The sequence below is a fragment of the Hemiscyllium ocellatum genome, chromosome 12 (assembly GCF_020745735.1).
Source record: "Hemiscyllium ocellatum isolate sHemOce1 chromosome 12, sHemOce1.pat.X.cur, whole genome shotgun sequence".
Lineage (NCBI taxonomy): Eukaryota > Metazoa > Chordata > Chondrichthyes > Orectolobiformes > Hemiscylliidae > Hemiscyllium > Hemiscyllium ocellatum.
Window position 1 is genome coordinate 7,939,446 of NC_083412.1, and position 18,352 is coordinate 7,957,797.

An 18,352-nucleotide genomic window follows, 5' to 3' on the forward strand; every position below is an offset into this window, starting at 1 on the left:
TGAAAGGCAGGTCATGCTTAAATAATCGTGGCGACACGATGGCACAGTGGTTAGCACTGCTGCCTCACAGCGCCAAAGACTGGGGTCCAATTCCCGCCTCAGGCGACTGACTGTGTGGAGTTTGCACGTTCTCCCCGTGTCTGCGTGGGTTTCCTCCGGGCGCTCCGGTTTCCTCCCACAGTCCAAAGATGTGCGGGTCAGGTGAATTGGCCATGCTAAATTGCCCGTAGTGTTGGGTAAGGGGTAAATGTAGGGCTATGGGTGGGTTGCGCGTTGGCGGGTCGGTGTGGACTTGTTGGGCCGAAGGGCCTGTTTCCACACTGTAAGTAATCTAATCTTGCGGAATTCTGGGAAGGCATTACTAATGAGGTGGAAAACGCGGACCCAGTGGATGTGATGTATCTGGATTTCTAAAAGGCATTCAACAAGCTGCAGCATAAGATAATGATGCAAGACATTACAGGCAATGTATTAGCATGGATAGAGGATTGGTTAACCAACAGGAAACAAAGAGTGAGAATAAATGAGTGTTGTTCTGGTTGGCAATCAGTGACTAGCAGTGCGCCTCACGGATCAGTGTTGGGACTGCAATCATTTACAATTTACATGGATGATTTGAAATTGGGGAGCGCGTGTAGTGTGTCAAAGTTTGCGGATGACCCTAAGATGAGTGCGAGAGCAAAGTGTGCTGAGGACTGTGAAACTTTGCAAAGGAACATAGATAATTTAAGTGAGTGGGCAAAGGTCTGGCAGTTGGAGTACAATGTTAATAAATGTGAAGTCATCCATTTTGGTAAGAGTAACAATAAAAAGGACTTGAATGATAAGAAATTGCTGTGCAGAGGGATTTGGGTGTCCTTGTGCATGAATCACAGAGGGTTGGTCTGCAGGTGCAACGGGTAATTAGGAAGGCAAGTGGAATTTTGTCCTCCATTGCTAAAGAGATTGAGTTTAAAAGCAGGGAGGCTATCTTGCATCCGTATAGGGTGCTGGTGAGGCCATACCTGGAGTTTTGGTCTCCTTACTTGAGAAAGGATGTACTGACACCAGTGGAGGGGCAGATGAGGTTGATTCCAGAGTTGAGGGCTTTGGCTTATGAGGAGAGGCTGAGTAGACTAGGATTATATTCATTGGAATTTAGAAGAATGAGGCGGGAGGGACCTTATAGATACATTTAAATGATGAAGGGAATAGATAAGATAGAAGTAGAGAGGATGTTTCCACTGGCAGGTGAAACGAGGGCAAGCGGGCATAGCCTCAAGATTAAGTGGAGCAGATTTAGGACTGAATTGAGAAGGAACTTCTTCACCCAGAGGGTTGTAAATCTGTGGAATTCCCTACGCAGTGAAGTGGTTAAGGCTTCCTCAGTAAATGTTTTTAAAGCTAAGATAAATAATGTTTTGAAAGGAGAGAGGGCAGGTAAGTGGAACGGAGGCCACAGAAAGATCAGCCACAATCTTATTGAGTGGAGGAGCAGGCTCAAAGGGCCAGATGGCCTATTCCGGTTCTTATGTTCTTGTGTATCTGGAAACAAAGATATCTTTAAACTGCTCATACTGAATTGCTATGTCTCTGACCTCTTTGATGATGGGGGAAAGTGGATGGTTACACAATCTTTGTTGCTTAAATTAGTCTATTCATACATGTCACCTGTACTCATGTACAAAAGTGCAGGAGTACAAATATACAATGTCATCTTACATGATACCATCTTGTTACAAAATGCCGAGTTACAAATCTTCGATGCTAAAATTGATTGGTACAAAAATAAAGAATTGAAAAATCTAAAAGTTCCAAATTACAGTTCTTAATAGGTTTGAATTAGGAAAATAAAGTTAAAAAATAAACATTACAGTCAATTCAATTTCTGACTCTTCGTGCCTTGGCATACAGAGACTCTGATGAGAAGAATGATTTGTGGGAAAAGATGGAAATGTTTTTCTGCTGACGAATAGATGATGTCCCAATGATATGAAGTCTGACATCTCTGAAAATATACGTGTTTCAGTCTGGCACACTTTCTCACACAGCAAATTTCATTTGACACTGAACTCATAAATAACCCAGATAACATGTTTGTAACAAAAATAACTTAATTTGTAATGCTGTATATAGCAATTTCTTGCTATTTTTAGGCTATGTCGTATGAGTTTTACATCAATAGCATGATCAGATGATCAAGACAAAGATGGAATTCATTAGCTGATTCAAAAATCTAAAGCCAAATCAGCTAATATTGTAATGAGAGGGGGGAGAGAGAGATAGTTGAGCAAATGGTTCAATTTTTTCATGTTTTTGCAAGTATTAAAATGGTATTTATTCCTCCTCTCAATTTTTTGCCATTATGCTACTCGCCTGAAACCATTGATTTCTTCCTGATGCACAGTCTCAGGGGCAAAGGTCAATTTCTGGTGCTTTCTGCATGGCACCTATGAGCTGACCTCTTGCAACTGACATCTCTCTGTTACCTGGGCATTGGTCTCATTCTGGCAGATAAACTGCAACAGGAATTCAGAGCAGGATTAGGCCATTCAGCCCTTTGAACCTGCTTCATCATTCAATATGATCTTTCCCATGCTATCCTGTTACTTGGGGACAAGCAAACAATTATTGACCTATGTATGTACTGAAGGGTTGGACATGTACTAAATAATTACAAAGATTTCAAGGAAGAGTTGGATAGAGCTCTTAAGGATAGTGGAATCAAAGATTATGGGGATAAGGCAGGAACAGGATACTGATTGTGGATGATCAGCCATGAACATAATGAATGGTGGTGCTGGCTCGAAGGGCAGAATGGCCTACTCCTGCACCTGTTGTCTATTCCTTTAAGTCATCATCTTTCCTCATCACAGTCTTGGGACCTGAGGGTCAACTTTTTCACACAGAGGGTGGTTCAGTATGTGGAATGAACTACCAGAGGAAGTGATAGGTGCAGGTACAGTTACACCATTTAAAAAACATGTGGGTAGGTATATGAATAGGAAAGGTTTAGCGAGATATGGGCCAAAAACAGCCTGGTGTGACTAGTTTAGTTTGAAAAGCTTGGTTAGCATGGGTGAGTTGGACAAAGGGTCTGTATCCCAGCTTTATGATTCTATGTCCTTCTCCTGTGCAGCACATTCTCTAGTCAGGAAGAAATGAGAACACACCAGGTGGCCTCCTCCTTTAGAGACAGCAATTTCCCTTCCCATGTGGTTAAAGATACCCTCCAACGCATCTCGTCCACATCCCACACCTCAGCCGTCAGACACCACCCCTCTAACCGTAACAAGGACAGAACGCCCCTGGTGCTCACCTTCCACCCGACCAACCTTCGCATAAACCAAATCATCTGCCGATGTTTCCGCCACCTCCAAAAAGACCCCACTACCAGGGATATATTTCCTTCCACACTCCTTTCTGCCTTCTGCAAAGACCGTTCCCTCCGTGACTACCTGGTCAGGTCCACGCCCCCCCCCCTACAATCCACCCTCCTATCCTGGCACCTTCCCCTGCCACCGCAGGAATTGTAAAACCTGCACTCACACCTCCTCCCTCACCTCCATCCAAGGCCCTAAAGGAGCCTTCCACAGCCATCAAAGTTTTACCTGCACATCCACCAATACCATTTATTGTATCCATTGCTCCCGATGCGGTCTCCTCCAAATTGGGGAGACTGGATGCCTCCTAGCAGAGCGCTTTAGGGAACATCTCCGGGACATCTGTACCAACCAACCACACCGCCCCATGGCCCAACATTTCACCTCTCTCTCCCACTCTGCTGAGGACATGGAGGTCCTGGGCCTCCTTCACCACCAGACACCTGGAGGAAGAATCTTTCGCCTCAGAACACTTCAATGTGGACTTCAACAGTTTCCTCATTTCCCCTTCCCCCACCTCACCCCAGTTCCAAACTTCCAGCTCAGCACTGTCCCCATGACTTGTCCTACTTGCCTATCGTCTTTTCCACTTATCCACTCCACCCTCTCCTCCCTAACCTATCACCTTCAACCCCTCCCCCACTCACCTGTTGTACTCTATGCTATTTTCCTTCCATGCCCACCCTCCTCTCACTTATCTCTCCACCCTTCAGGCTCTCTGCCTGTATTCCTGATGAAGGACTTCTGCCCGAAACGTCGATTTTACTGCTTCTCAAATGCTACCTGAACTGCTGTGCTCTTCCAGCACCACTAATCCAGGTATCCATTCTGTCAAGTCCTTTAAATATTTTGTCTGTTTTAATCAGGTCATCTCCCACTACTGTAAATTCTTAGAATGTCGGTTTTTTCTACGCAATCTCTCCTTGTTAAACAGTCCTTATTGGAGGAGTAATTCAGACAAACCTTTTCTGCACTCCTTCCAACTCAAAAATATCTTTCTAAAGCATCTATTGCTTCCTTCTTATTAACCTTAACATGTTTGAGAACCACACCATCCCTTCTGGAAAACCGAACTACCATGCCTTTCTCCTTTGTGAACACAGATGAGTAATATTCATTTAAGATCTCACCCACATCCTCTAGCTCCATGCACAGATCGCCTCTTTGGTATCTAATAGCTCCCATATATTTGCCAGACCCAGTTTAATGCCATTAAAATCAACCTTTTTCCAAATCTAGACACAACACTTCTGCAGTATCCTTATCTCTTTCCATAATGACTTTGAAATTTAAAGTTATGGTCACTATCCCAAAAATGCTCATCCATGGAACCTTCAACCACTTGACCTACTTAATTCCCTTGGGTTAGATCAGGTACTGCCCTGTCTCGTAGGACTATGTATGACCTGGTACAAAAAGCTCTCCTGGATGTACTTGAAAAATTCCACACTGTCTAATTCTTTCACATTAAGGCGATCCCAGTTAATGTTAGAAAAGTTGAAATCCTCAGCAACAATAACCCGACTTCTCTTGCACTTTTCTGTGATTTGCCGATATATGGTGTGTTGTTTCCCGGGTGCCAGGATCAAGGATGTCTCAGAGAGGGTGCAGAATGTTCTCACGGGGGAGAGGGGCCAGCAGGAGGTCATTGTCCACATTGGAACCTATGATATTGGAAAGGAAAAGGTTGAGACTCTGAAGGGAGATTACAGAGAGTTAGTTAGAAATTTAAAAAGGAGGTCCTCAAGGGTAGTGATATCTGATTACTTCCAGTGCTATGAGCTAGTGAGGGCAGGAATAGGAGGATAGAGCAGATGAATGCATGGCTCAGGAGCTGGTATATGGGAGAAGGATTTACATTTTTGGATCATTGGAATCTCTTTTGAGGTAGAAGTGACCTGTGCAAGAAGGACGGATTGCACCTAAATTGGAAGGGGACTAATATACTGGCAGGGAGATTTGCTAGAACTGCTTGGGAGGATTTAAACTAGTAAGGTGGGGAGATGGGACCCAGGGAGTTAGTGAGGAAAGACATCGATCTGAGATGGGTACAGCTGAGAACAGAAGTGAGTCAAACAGTCAGGGCAGGCAGGGACAAGGTAGGACGAATAAATTAAACTGCATTTATTTCAATGCAAGGGGCCTAACAAGGAAGGCAGATGAACTCAGGGCATGGTTAGGAACATGGGACTGGGATATCATAGAAATATGTCAGGTACAGATAGGATAGATCGAGTGAATCCTTAGAAGTGTATAAAGAAAGTAGGAATATACTTAAGAGGGAAATCAGGAGGGCAAAACGTGGACATGAGATAGCTTTGGCAAATAGAATTAAGGAGAATCCAAAGGGGTTTTACAAATATATTAAGGACAAAAGAGTAACTAGGGAGAGAATAGGACCCCTCAAAGATCAGCAAGGTGGCCTTTGTGTGGAGCCACAGAAAATGGGGGCGATACTAAATGAATATTTTGCATCAGTATTTACTGTGGAAAAGGATATGGAAGATATAGATTGTAGGGAAATAGATGGTGACATCTTGCAAAATGTCCAGATTACAGAGGAGGAAGTGCTGGATGTCTTGAAACGGTTAAAGGTGGATAAATCCTCAGGACCTGATCAGGTGTACCCGAAAACTCTGTGGGAACCTAGAAAAGTGATTGGTGGGCCTCTTGCTGAGATATTTGTATCATCGATAGTCACAGGTGAGGTGCCGGAAGACTGGAGGTTGGCAAACGTGGTGCCACTGTTTAAGAAGGGCGGTAAAGACAAGCCAGGGAACTATAGACCAGTGAGCCTGACCTCGGTGGTGGGCAAGTTGTTGGACGGAATCCTGAGGGACAGGATGTACATGTATTTGGAAAGGCAAGGACTGATTAGGGATAGTCAACATGGCTTTGTGCGTGGGAATCATGTCTCACAAAATTGATTGAGTTTTTTGAAGAAGTAACAAAGAAGATTGATGAGGGCAGAGCAGTAGATGTGATCTATATGGACTTCAGTAAGGCATTCGACAAGGTTCCCCACGGGAGACTGATTAGCAAAGTTAGATCTCACGGAATACAGGGAGAACTAGTCATTTGGATAAAGAACTGGCTCAAAGGTAGAAGACAGAGGGTGGTGGTGGGGGGTTGTTTTTCAAATTGGAGGCCTGTGACCAGTGGAGTGCCACAAGGATCGGTGCTGGACCCTCTACTTTTTGTCATTTACATAAATGATTTGGATGCGAGCATAAGAGGTACAGTTAGTAAGTTTGCAGATGACAGCAAAATTGGAGGTGTAGTGGACAGCGAAGAGGGTTACCTCAGATTCCAACAAGATCTGGACCAGATGGGCCAATGGGCTGAGAGGTGGCAGATGGAGTTTAATTCAGATAAATTGTGAGGTGCAGCATTTTGGGAAAGCAAATCTTAGCAGGAGTTATACACTTAATGGTAAGGTCCTAGGGAGTGTTGCTGAACAAAGAGACCTTGGAGTGCAGGTTCATAGCTCCTTGAAAATGGAGTCACAGGTAGATAGGATAGTGAAGAAGGCGTTTGGTATGCTTTCCTTTATTGGTCAGAGTATTGAGTACAGGAGTTGGGAGGTCATGTTGCGGCTGTACAGGACATCGGTTAGGCCACTGTTGGAATATTGGGTGCAATTCTGTTCTCCTTCCTATCAGAAAGATGTTGTGAAACTTGAAAGGATTCAGAAAAAATTTATAAGGGTGTTGCCAGGGTTGGAGGATCTGAACTACAGGGAGAAGCTGAACAGGCTGGTAGGCTGAGGGGTGACCTTATAGAGGTTTACAAAATTATGAGGGGCATGGTTAGGATAAATAGGTGAAGTATTTTCCCTGGGGTTGGGGAGTCCAGAACTAGAGGGCATAGGTTTAGGGTGAGAAGGGAAAGATATAAAAGAGACCTAAAGGGCAACTTTTTCACGCAGTCTGTGGTACGTGTATGGAATGAGCTGCCAGAGGATGTGGTGAAGGCTGGTACAATTGCAGCATTTAAGATGCATTTGGATGGGTATATGAATAAGAAGGGTTTGGAGGGATATGTGCCAGGTGCTGGCAGGTGGGACTAGATTGGGTTGGGATATCTGGTCGGCATGGATGGGTTGGACCGAAGGATCTGTTTCCATGCTGTACATCTCTGTGACTCTATTTACTCCTCTACAGAGAGGCCTGCAGTATAATCCCAGCAAATGATTGCCCCGTTACCGAGATGACCTCATTTGAAGATCCTTCTGCGATGACCACCTTCATTACTGCAGTGATAGTTTCCTTTATCAGTAGTGCAATGTCCCCACCCCTCTTTTCTCGCTTCCCCGCTCCGGCAATTCCACCTGCAACGTGGCTGTCGCTGTTTTCCCATCAAAGTCCATTTCCCTCCTAACAGTATCCAATGTGTTATATTTACTCTCATTATCTTTCTGCTGGTCATTCAACACTTCTCTGTCTGTGTTGCCCTGGTGTGTGGTGTGACCAACTTGTTAAATGGTAAATGTATTTTGTGAGGAATAGAGAGTGAAAGCTAGTGAGAAACTTGATTTGGTGAGTAGTCAGTCGGGTTGAGTAATTGATTCTCAGTCTATTGTTTGTAGTTAATAAAGTTCATAATGGCAAATAAGTGTGAAATCAGGGACACTTCCAGTATCTATGGTAACAAAGTGTGCAGAAGTGTGTTCAGCTGCACCTGACAAAGGAGCAGCACTCTGAAAGCTAGTACTTCCAAATAACCTGTTGGTTATTTATAAATGTGCTGTTGTGTGATTTTTAACTTTCCCACCTCAGTCCAACATCGGCACCTCCACATCATCATTAAATTGGAAAATACAGAAAAGATTTACAAGGATCTTACCAGGACGAAAGGGTTTGAGTTTTAGGAGAGGCTGTATAAACTGGGACTTCTTTTACTGGAGTATAGGACACTGAGGGGTAACCTTGCAGAGGTTTATAAAATCATGAGGGGCATAGGTAAGGTGAATAGGTGATAGGTGATCTTTTCCCTAGGGTAGGGAAGTCCAAATCTAGAGGGTATAGGTTTTAAGGTGAGTGGGGACAGATTTAAAATGGATTTGAGGGGAATCTTTTTCACACAGAGGGTGGTCCATATGTCTTGTCATTTTGTCACTGTCTAAATGTGCCTTATAGGTTTGTTTTGTCTGCACAGTAGCTTAGTTGATAATCAGTTGGCTACATAGTTAAAGCCTTTGTTTGTTTGTTTGTTTCTTATAAACTAACTATTGTTGAGCTTAATAAAGAAACCTGGTCAAGTTTTCTTGAAAGCAGGAACAAAGAGAACTAAATTGATCATTTTTGTGATTTTGGTGTAGCTCAGTGAGTAATGGGGCTTGATTTCCTGCACTCTCCTTTCATCAGAGTAATAACCATATTTTTTACCTTTTCAAAATATCAAATTAGCTTATTTTGTTACTTGGTACTGCGTGCCTTGCATGTGTGTGAGGTTTTTCAAGCAGTGGACACTTGGATATCCTGAGTCCTGGAGCCAGTGAATCTTTCAGTAACCTTATCAATTATGCAGGGCTCGATGATCCTACTACAGTAAAAAATACCTAATAGTATGAAATCGAGCTATCAAATGTCAGTTAATTGGGAACAGTTCCAGTTTTGAGAATTTGTTTGAGAAATATCTCTAATTACTCAAGTCGTGTGCAGCATGGTGGCTCAGTGGTTAGCACTGCTGCCTCATAGTGCCAGGGACCCAGGTTCAATTCCCGCCTCACGTAACTGTCTGTGTAGAGTTTGCACATTATCCCCGTGTCTGCATGGGTTTCTTCCAGGTGGTCTGGTTTCCTTCTACAGTCCAAAGATGTGCAAGTTAGATGAGAATTGGCCATGCTAAATTGCCCGTAGTGTTAGGTGCATTAGTCAGGAGTAAATATAGAGTAGGGGAATGGGTCTGGGTGGGTTACTCTTCGGAGGGTTGGTGTGCTCTTATTGGGCTGAAGGACCTGTTTCTGGGAATCTAAAAAATCCCATTGAAAAGATAGCCTATGTTTATTGAATAGGCCTAGAGTTAAAGGTGTGAGTAGAGTAAATAGCAGGTTATTTTCTCTCAAAATGTAGAGAGTAATTCTGATAAAATGCGATTTAACCCAGAAATATGCATCAGCTGTGCAAATTTCCAGATCTACAATAGGTTGATTAACAACTGGTAAACAGTGCAATATCTTAAAGTATCCATTTGTTTTTTGGAACAAAGGGCCAGTTTGGGAATTGCTATTATTCAGTTTAAATCTCCAGCTGGGATATCCCATGTTTGTCACATTGCCATGGGGCAGGTTACACTGTGGTGAGCTTTCCTTCTGTTTTGCGTTTATCTCTGTTTTTTCTCCAACCCAGGCAAGTTGGAATCCGACAGAGAGAGAAAGCTGCTGGAGGTTGTAGACCACCACACACAAAGGCATGAAACCCATTATGAGCGGCTAAAGAACTGAGAGAGTTGCTTAGCCAAATTCTAGTGGAAGGACCTCAGGAAATTTCAAACCTCGAAGGATGGGGGAGGGTAATGAGGAGAATACATGGGAATTCCTGAGAGCTGTGGCATATCTTGGCTTGGTCTCAGGAGAGTTAAAGAACCCTCAAGCTCCTTTCATGTACAAAGGAACTTTTGTGTGGAATTAAAAACAGAACTGGAAGTGACTTGTTAAGAATTTCAACTTCATAACTTGAGGGTTTATGAAATATGTGCAGTCTTAAATTATGAATACTGGTTTTAATTTTTATACAGCAAAAGATCTTGTTTAAAATGTGAACCCTCATGGTAGATTACTTTCAGTTAACAAGTGCGAATAGTGATTGTATTTTTAAAGGTTAATGCGCTCCCTTGAAATCAAAACATTGTGTTAATAGAACAAAAATGGTATAAATGAATTTGAATGTGTGCGCCCTTGGATGCAACCTCCAGCTGGAATTACTGAGGCAGTATGCCGAAGGAATTCCAAAATACACTATAATAGAAAAACTCAAGGGCGCTCCTGATAAAAGTTGCCCTTGGTTCTCCAGTTTCAAAAGGGGACCTTCCCTTTTTGTGTGAAATATGAAGATTCTTTCCACAGATTGTGCTTTGAACTCTGCTTTAAAACTTACTTAAGCTGTTTCCAATCTCATTTGTGCATAATATGTACTGTTGAACAGGGCTGTTTTTAAGTGAATCTTCTTGTTGAGCTAAGCTTGCACAATATGGATCAGGTTCCTAAAGCTGGGCTGGACCTGGTTTTGAAAGTCAGATTGGGAAGAGCTCTCAGTTAAGTTGTTTCACAATATTGTTTTGCGTCTACTTGTGTTTCCAAAATTTAAAGCACTTTATTCTACAACTTAACTGACTGTGATGTTATTTTGCTGATTGTTCCCTATGTGATTCCAGGTTGATTTATCCCATCCATCCATCCTTCAGGATCTTAGCCTTGGCCGAGCCTCCTGTTGTGGGCAGTAGCGCTCAACAATGGCTGGGATCGGAGTTGCTAACAATGTTCCTGTTTCACAGTATAAGACCACTTGCATTGAAAGAAGAGGCTGAAGTCCTTAGAAAAATAGTAAGCATTGCTTAGCTTCAACACTACACTGTTTCTGTACATTTGTGTTTTTGAATGAGATGTTTTAATTGGCATTAAGGGGAAGTCGATGGTATAGTAGATGAGTGATCCAGAGGCCCAGAGTAATAGTCTGGCAACAAGGGTTCAAAATCCATAATGGCAGCTCGTCAAATTTAAATTGAACTAATTTTGGAACTAACCTTGGTAATTGTCTATTGTATTTTTAAAAAAGAAAACCCACACTGGCTCACTAGAGTCTTTTAACAAAGGAAATGTGTCGTTGTTACCTCATCAAACTCATATGTGATTTTGGACCCGCAGCAATGTCATTAACTGTAGCTGCCCTCTGAAATGGCCCAGCAAGTCACTGAGTTCAAGGGTGATTAGGGCTGGTCAATAAAAGCTACCCCAACTGCAGGTGCTGGCATTCCACTGAAGAAAACAAAAACAATATGAGATGAGTCCTGCTGAATTGCCCAAACATTGGAGAGTAGGAAATAACAATTGGAAATTGACAACCTTAACTGCTGTTCATTGTCCAAGTTCAAAATGACAATGATAAATGACTTGCATGTCATTGCAAGAGCCAGATAATTACTGAAAATTCCTGAGTTTCCCTTCCCACCACCACTGTGTGTGCACTGTACCAGATGGATTCAAATAATTTATTCTTAAGGGCAGTTAGGATTGGACTGTGGACACTGGCTGCACCAGTGACATGCGTGTTCCAGAAAAAAAATTAAATTCATGAAATGCTTCTTCCAGCATCATTGTTAGTTTTAGATATCTTTAAATATATTATAAGCAGTCTGTCCTGTATGATTTTACTGTCCATGCAGTTGTTTGTCACTGTCAACCATCTACGTCACACAGAAAATTGTGAAGGGCTGAGGTTGAGTGCACTGTAGGAACTGAGGCAGGGTTGAAGTGAGCAGACTTTGTGATGTGTGAAGTTGCATCCTGTTTGCTTTCGTGGATAACTTCTCGTCACCAGTGTCTGTCTGAGCTGGGATCCAGACCTGATGTAACACTTGGATAAAATGGAGTGAGATTCCTTGAAGGAGGCTGACACACTTTGCTTCCTTTTGTAGTCAGTGCTGCACTTCACCAATAATTTCTGAGAAATGTTTTCACTGCACGCTGGGATGTTAATTTGTTTTTGTGGATGTTGGATTTTTTTTGGCAGTCATTGAATAGCAAAATGCCAAACTTTCATTTCAAAATTGATTTAGTTTGCTCGCCATTTTAAAAATTGATGAACAGAAGCATAAATTAAAGGGTCCTAAAGCAAGGAGACTTTGGCCCAAACTGGTCCATGCTTACCAAAATGTGCATCAAAGCTAACCCCACTTGGATTAGTGGTGCTGGAAGAGCACAGCAGTTCAGGCAGCATCCAAAGTGCAACGAAATCGATGTTTCGGGCAAAGGACCTTCATCAGGAATACTGGCAGAGAGCCTGAAGCGTGGAGAGATAAGCTAGAGGAGGGTGGAGGTGGGGAGAAAGTAGCATAGAGTACAATAGGTGAGTGGGGGAGGGGGTGAAGGTGATAGGTCAGGGAGGAGAGGGTGGAGTGGATAGGTGGAAAAGAAGATAGGCAGGTAGGACAAGTCTGGACAAGTCATGGGGACAGTGCTGAGCTGGAAGTTTGGAACTAGGGGTGAGGTGGGGGAAGGGGAAGTGAGGAAACTGTTGAAGTCCACATTGATGCCCTGGGGTAGAAGTGTTCCGAGGCGGAAGATGAGGCGTTCTTCCTCCAGGTGTCTGGTGGTGAGGGAGCGGTGGTGGAGGAGGCCCAGGACCTCCATGTCCTCGGCAGAGTGGGAGGGGGAGTTGAAATGTTGGGCCGCGGGGTGGTGTGGTTGATTGGTGCGGGTGTCCCGGAGATGTTCCCTAAAGTGCTCTGCTAGGAGGCGCCCAGTGTCCTCAATGTAGAGGAGACCGCATTGGGAGCAATGGATAGAATAAATAATATTAGTCGATGTGCAGGTAAAACATTGATGGATGTGGAAGGCTCCTTTAGGGCCTTGGATAGAGGTGAGGGAGGAGGTGTGGGCACAGGTTTTACAGTTCCTGCGGTGGCAGGGGAAGTTGCCAGGATGGGAGGGTGGATTGTAAGGGAGGGCGTGGACCTGACCAGGTAGTCACGGAGGGAACGGTCTTTGCGGAAGGCGGAAAGGGGTGGGGAGGGAAATATATCCCTGGTGGTGGGGTCTGTTTGGAGGTGGCGGAAATGTCGGCAGATGATTTGGTTTATGCGAAGGTTGGTAGGGTGGAAGGTGAGCACCAGGGGCGTTCTGTCCTTGTTATGGTTGGAGGGGTGGGGTCCGAGGGCGGAGGTGTGGGATGTGGACGAGATGCGTTGGAGGGCATCTTTAACCATGTGGGAAGGGAAATTGCAATCTCTAAAGAAGGAGGCCATCTGGTGTGTTCTGTGGTGGAACTGGTCCTCCTGGGAGCAGATACGGCGGAGGTGGAGGAATTGGGAATACGGGATGGCATTTTTGCAAGAGGTAGGGTGGGAAGAGATGCAATCCAGGTATTTGTGGGAGTCGGTGGGTTTGTAAAAAACGTCGGTGTTAAGTCGGTTGTCATTAATGGAGATGGAGAGATCCAGAAAGGGTAGGGAGGTGTCAGAGATGGTCCAGGTAAATTTAAGGTCAGGGTGGAATGTGCTGGTGAAGTTGATGAATTGCTCAACCTTCTTGCGGGAGCATGAGGTGGCGCCAATGTAGTCATCAATATAGCGGAGGAAGAGATGGGGAGTGGTGCTGGTGTAATTACAGAAGATCAACTGTTCTATGTAGCCAACAAAGAGACAGGCATAGCTGGGGCCCATACGTGTGCCCATGGCTCCCCCTTTGGTCTGGAGGAAGTGGGAGGATTCGAAGGAGAAATTGTTAAGGGTGAGGACCAGTTTGGCCAAACGAATGAGGGTGTCGATGGAAGGGTACTGTTGGGGATGTCTGGAGAGGAAAAAACGGTGGGCTTGGAGGCCCTGGCCATAGCGGATGGAGGTGGAGGGATTGGATATCCTTGGTGAAGATGAGGTGTTGGGGGCTGGGGAAACGGAAGTCTTGGAGGAGGTGGAGGGCGTGGGTGGTGTCTCGAACGTATGTTGGGAGTTCCTGGACTAGGGGGGATAGGACAGTGTTGAGGTAGGAAGAGATGAGTTCAGTGGAGCAGGAGCATGCTGAGACAATGGGTTGGCCAGGGTGGTCAGGCTTGGCCCATATCCTTCTAAACTTTTCCCGTCCATGTATTTGTCCAAATGCCTTTTAAATGTTATTGTACCCACCTTAACCACTTCTGCTGGCGGCTCATTCCATATGCATACCACCCTCTGTGTAAAATGTTGCCCCTCAGGTTCCCTTTTACTCTTTCGCCTCTAACCTTAAACTGTTGCCCTCTAGTCCTTGATTCCCCAACACTGGGGTAAAAAGACTGAATGCATTCATTCATCCTATCCATGCCTCTCACTTCCAAAAGATCGCCCTCTGCCTCCTATGCTGTAAATAAAAAAGTCCTAATTCTGTAAACATTCCATGAAAATCCAGCCTTACACTGATTTGATTTTTTTCCTTTCACTGTGAATGAATGAATGACCTCTCAACATTACCCTGAAATGTGACAGAATATTGGTTTCGTTCACAAATGTGGTTCAACCTTAGACAAGGGTCTATGGCAAGAAATTGAGTGCAGGCATAACATGCAAGAAAGAGGAGCCGGAGTACACCAATTTGCCCATTTACCCTGCTTATTTATTTAATACAATCCTAGCTGATCATGGCTCAACTCTGCTTTCCTGTCAGCTCCCCATATTCCTTGATGCCTTGAGAGATTGAAAATATATTTCTCCCAGTATTAAAGCTATTCAAAGATGGATAATACGCAGCCCTCTGGGGTAGGGAATTCCATGCATTCACTACCTTTTGAATGGAGAAATTTCACCTCAGCTCAATCCTAAATGATGCCCCATGTTCTAGAATTTCTAGCCAAGGGAAAGCAACTTCTCAGATGTTTTCAAACTCCTTCAAAATCTTTAAATTTTTGTGAGATTATCTCACACTTTTCTAAACCCCAGGAAACAGAGACACAATTGGCTCAGCCTCTCAACAACGGACAACCCTCCCCTCCCAAAAATGAATCAACTGAACCTTTGCAGTTCTGCTTCCAATGAGAGCTTACTAAACTTGAAAGGGTGCAGAAAGATTTACAAGAATGTTGCTAGTGTTGGAGGATTTGAGCTATAGGGAGAGGCTGAATAGGCTGGGCCTATTTTCCCTGGACTGAGGGGTGACCTTATAGAGGTTTATAAAATCATGAGGGGCATGGATAGGATAAATAGACAAAGTCTTTTCCCTGGGGTTGGGGAGTCCAGAACTAAAGGGCATAGATTTAGGGTGAGAGGGGAAAAATTTAAAAGGGACGTAAGGGGCAACCTTTTCACATGGGTGGTGCATGTGTGGAATGAGCTGCCAGAGGAAGTAAAGGAGGCTGGTACAATGATAACATTTAAAAAGCATCTGGATGGCTAAGTGAATAGGAAGGGTTTACAGGGATATGGGGCAAATGAGACAAGATTAGGATATCTGGTCGGCATGGACAAGTTGGACCAAAGTGTACTGAATTGTAACTCCAGTGTACAGAAGGTTGAGAGTAGTGAGGTTATAAATACGGTTTCGAGGTTGCAAGAGCGTTCCAGCTAGCAGGAAGGTGGTTTGTACTGTGTCTACTTCAACAGCAGGAGCATCCGGAATAAGGTGGGTGAACTTGCAGCATGGGTTGGTACCTGGGACTTCACTGTTGTGGCCATTTCGGAGACATGGAAAGAGGAGGGACAGAAATGGTTGTTGCAGGTTCCAGGGTTTAGATGTTTCAGTAAGAAGAGAGAAGGTGGTAAAAGAGGGGGAGGTGTGGCATTGTTAGTCAAGGACAGTATTATGGTTGCAGAAAGGACATTTGACCAGAACCTGTCTACTGAGATAGTATGGGCTGAGGTTAGAAACAAGAAAGGAGAGGTTACCTTTCTGGTAGTTTTCTATAGGCCTCCGAAAAGTTTCAGAGATGTAGAGGAAAGGATTGCAAAGATGATTCTGGGTAGGAGTGAGGGTAACAGGGTTATTTTGGGGTTTTTAACTTTGCAAATATTGACTGGAAAAGCTATGATTTGAGTACTTTAGATAGGTCAGTTTTTGTCCAATGTGCGTGGGAGGGTTTTCTGACCACAGTATGGAGACAGGCCACAAGGGGCGAGGCTACATTCGATTTGGTACTGGGTAATGAACCTGACCAGGTGTTAGATTTGGAGGTAGGTAAGCGCTTCAGTGATTGTGACCACAATTTGGTTACATTCACTTTCGCGATGGAAAGGGATAGGTATATACCGCAGGGCAACAGTTATAGCTGGGGAAATGCAATTATGATGCGATTAGCAAGATTTAGGATGCATAGGATGGGGAAGGAAACTATAGGGGCTGGGCACAATTGAAATGTGGAGCTTATTCAAGTCTAGCTACTGTGTGTCCTTGATAAGTATGTACCTGTCAGGCAGGGAGGAAGTTGTCGAGCAAGGGGACTATGTTTTACTGAAGAAGTTAAATCACTTGTCAAGAGGAAGAAAGAGGTTTATGTGAAGATGAGATGTGAAAGCTCAGTTAAGGCACTTAAGAGTCACAAGTTAGCCAGAAAGGACCTAACGAGAGAGCTAAGAAGAGCCAGGAGGGGACCTGAGAAGTCTTTGATAGATAGGATCAAGGAAAACTCTAAAGCTTTCTATAAGTATGTCAGGAATAAAAGAATGACCACTCTAAGATTAGGGCCAATCAAGGACAGTAGCAGGAAGTTATGCGTGGAGTCCGAGGAGATAGGAGAGGTGCTAAATGAATGTTTTTCACCAGTATTCATGCAGGAAAAAGACAATGTTGTCGAGGAGAATACTAAGATACAGGCTATTTGACAAGACAGGATTGAGGTTCACAAGGAGAGAGTGTTAGCAATTCTGTAAATTGTGAAAACAGCTAAGTCCCCTGCGCCAGATGGGATTTATCCTAGGATTCTGTGGGAAGTCAGAGAAAGGATTGCTGAGCCTTTGGCTTTGATCTTTATGTTGTCATTGTTTACAGGAATAGTGCCAGTAGATTGTGGGATAGCAAATGTTGTCCCCTTGTTCAAGAAGGGGAGTAGAGACAATCCTGGTAATTATCGACCAGTGAGCCTTACTTCAGTTGTGGGTAAAGTGTTGGGAAGGATTAGAAGAGATAGGATTTATAATCATCTAAAAAGAAATGATATGATTAGGGATTGTGCCTCACAAACCTTACTGAGTTCTTTGAGAAGGTGACCAAACAGTGGATGAGGATAAAGTGGTTGAATTGTGTATATGAATTTCAGTAAGGTGTTTGATAAGGTTCCCCACGGTAAGCTATTGCAGAAAATACAGAGGCATGGGATTGAGGGTGATTTAGCGGTTTGGATTAGAAACTAGATAGTTGTAAGAAGACAGAGGGTGGTGGTTGATAGGAAATGTTCGCCCTGGAGTTAAGTTACTCGTGGTGTACCGCAAGAATCTGTTTTGGGGCCATTGCTGTTTGTCATTTTTATAAATACCTGCATAAATCCAGTTTCTTTCAAACTGCTTGGAAAATTATTGGGATGTGCTGTATTGTCTTGTTCCTGCAGATTCCGCATGTCCCAGAAGAGGCTGTTGCACAATTGTTGCGATTTACACACAAGCTTCGGCAGGCCAGCGACCCTACAGTAAGTTCAATTTGGGCACAAAATTGTACAAAGAGAACAAGGTCTGAGAAGAATGTCTAGTTGGGATATAAAAACAAAAATGTTGTGTATATATATTCAGAAGGTCAAACAGCATCTGTGAAGAGAGAATATTTTCAGATTGTGATCTTATTTTAGAATTGGCCTTGAAGCAGCCTCGAAGGGCTGAATGGCCTATTCCTGTTACTATTCCATATGGTTTTTTGGAACACTCCTGTGAAATACTTTGGGACATTTATTATGTTAAAATGCACCGTTGAATGCAAGTTGTTCTCCTTTGTTGAGTCTTCTGACCAGTGTAAAGGCCTCCTGAAAGAGAACTTGACAAACTCCAAACATTTGAGATGATTTCCAGTCATGGGGATACATTCTCGTTAATTATGGTAGGCTTATTGGCATTTCTTCCAGTTTAAAAGAAAATGAGGACTGCAGATGCTGGAGATCAGAGCTGAAAATGTGTTGCTGGAAAAGCACAGCAGGTCAGGCAGCATCCAAGGAGCAGGAGAATCGATGTGTCGGGCATGAGCCCTTCTTCGGGATTCCCAAAACATTGATTCTCCTGCTCCTCGGATGCTGCCTGACCTGCTGCGCCTTTCCAGCAACACATTTTCAGCTTATTTCCTCCACTTTGTCTTGTATGCAGAAGCCTTTCCTAGAGCTCTGCTGAAACTA

At 43.8% G+C, this 18,352-nt stretch overlaps 1 protein-coding gene across 3 annotated transcripts in view; it reads left to right on the plus strand.

Annotated features, from left to right (window-relative positions):
- The window catches only part of vwa8 (von Willebrand factor A domain containing 8), a 345,890-nt gene that overhangs the window by 140,214 nt on the left and 187,324 nt on the right, over positions 1 to 18,352 (plus strand). For all 3 annotated transcript variants that reach the window (XM_060833282.1, XM_060833283.1, XM_060833284.1), the window contains 2 exons: positions 10,737 to 10,905; positions 17,585 to 17,662. In XM_060833282.1, the coding sequence (XP_060689265.1) occupies positions 10,737 to 10,905; positions 17,585 to 17,662 (247 nt within the window). The remainder of the gene's footprint in view (positions 1 to 10,736; positions 10,906 to 17,584; positions 17,663 to 18,352) is intronic.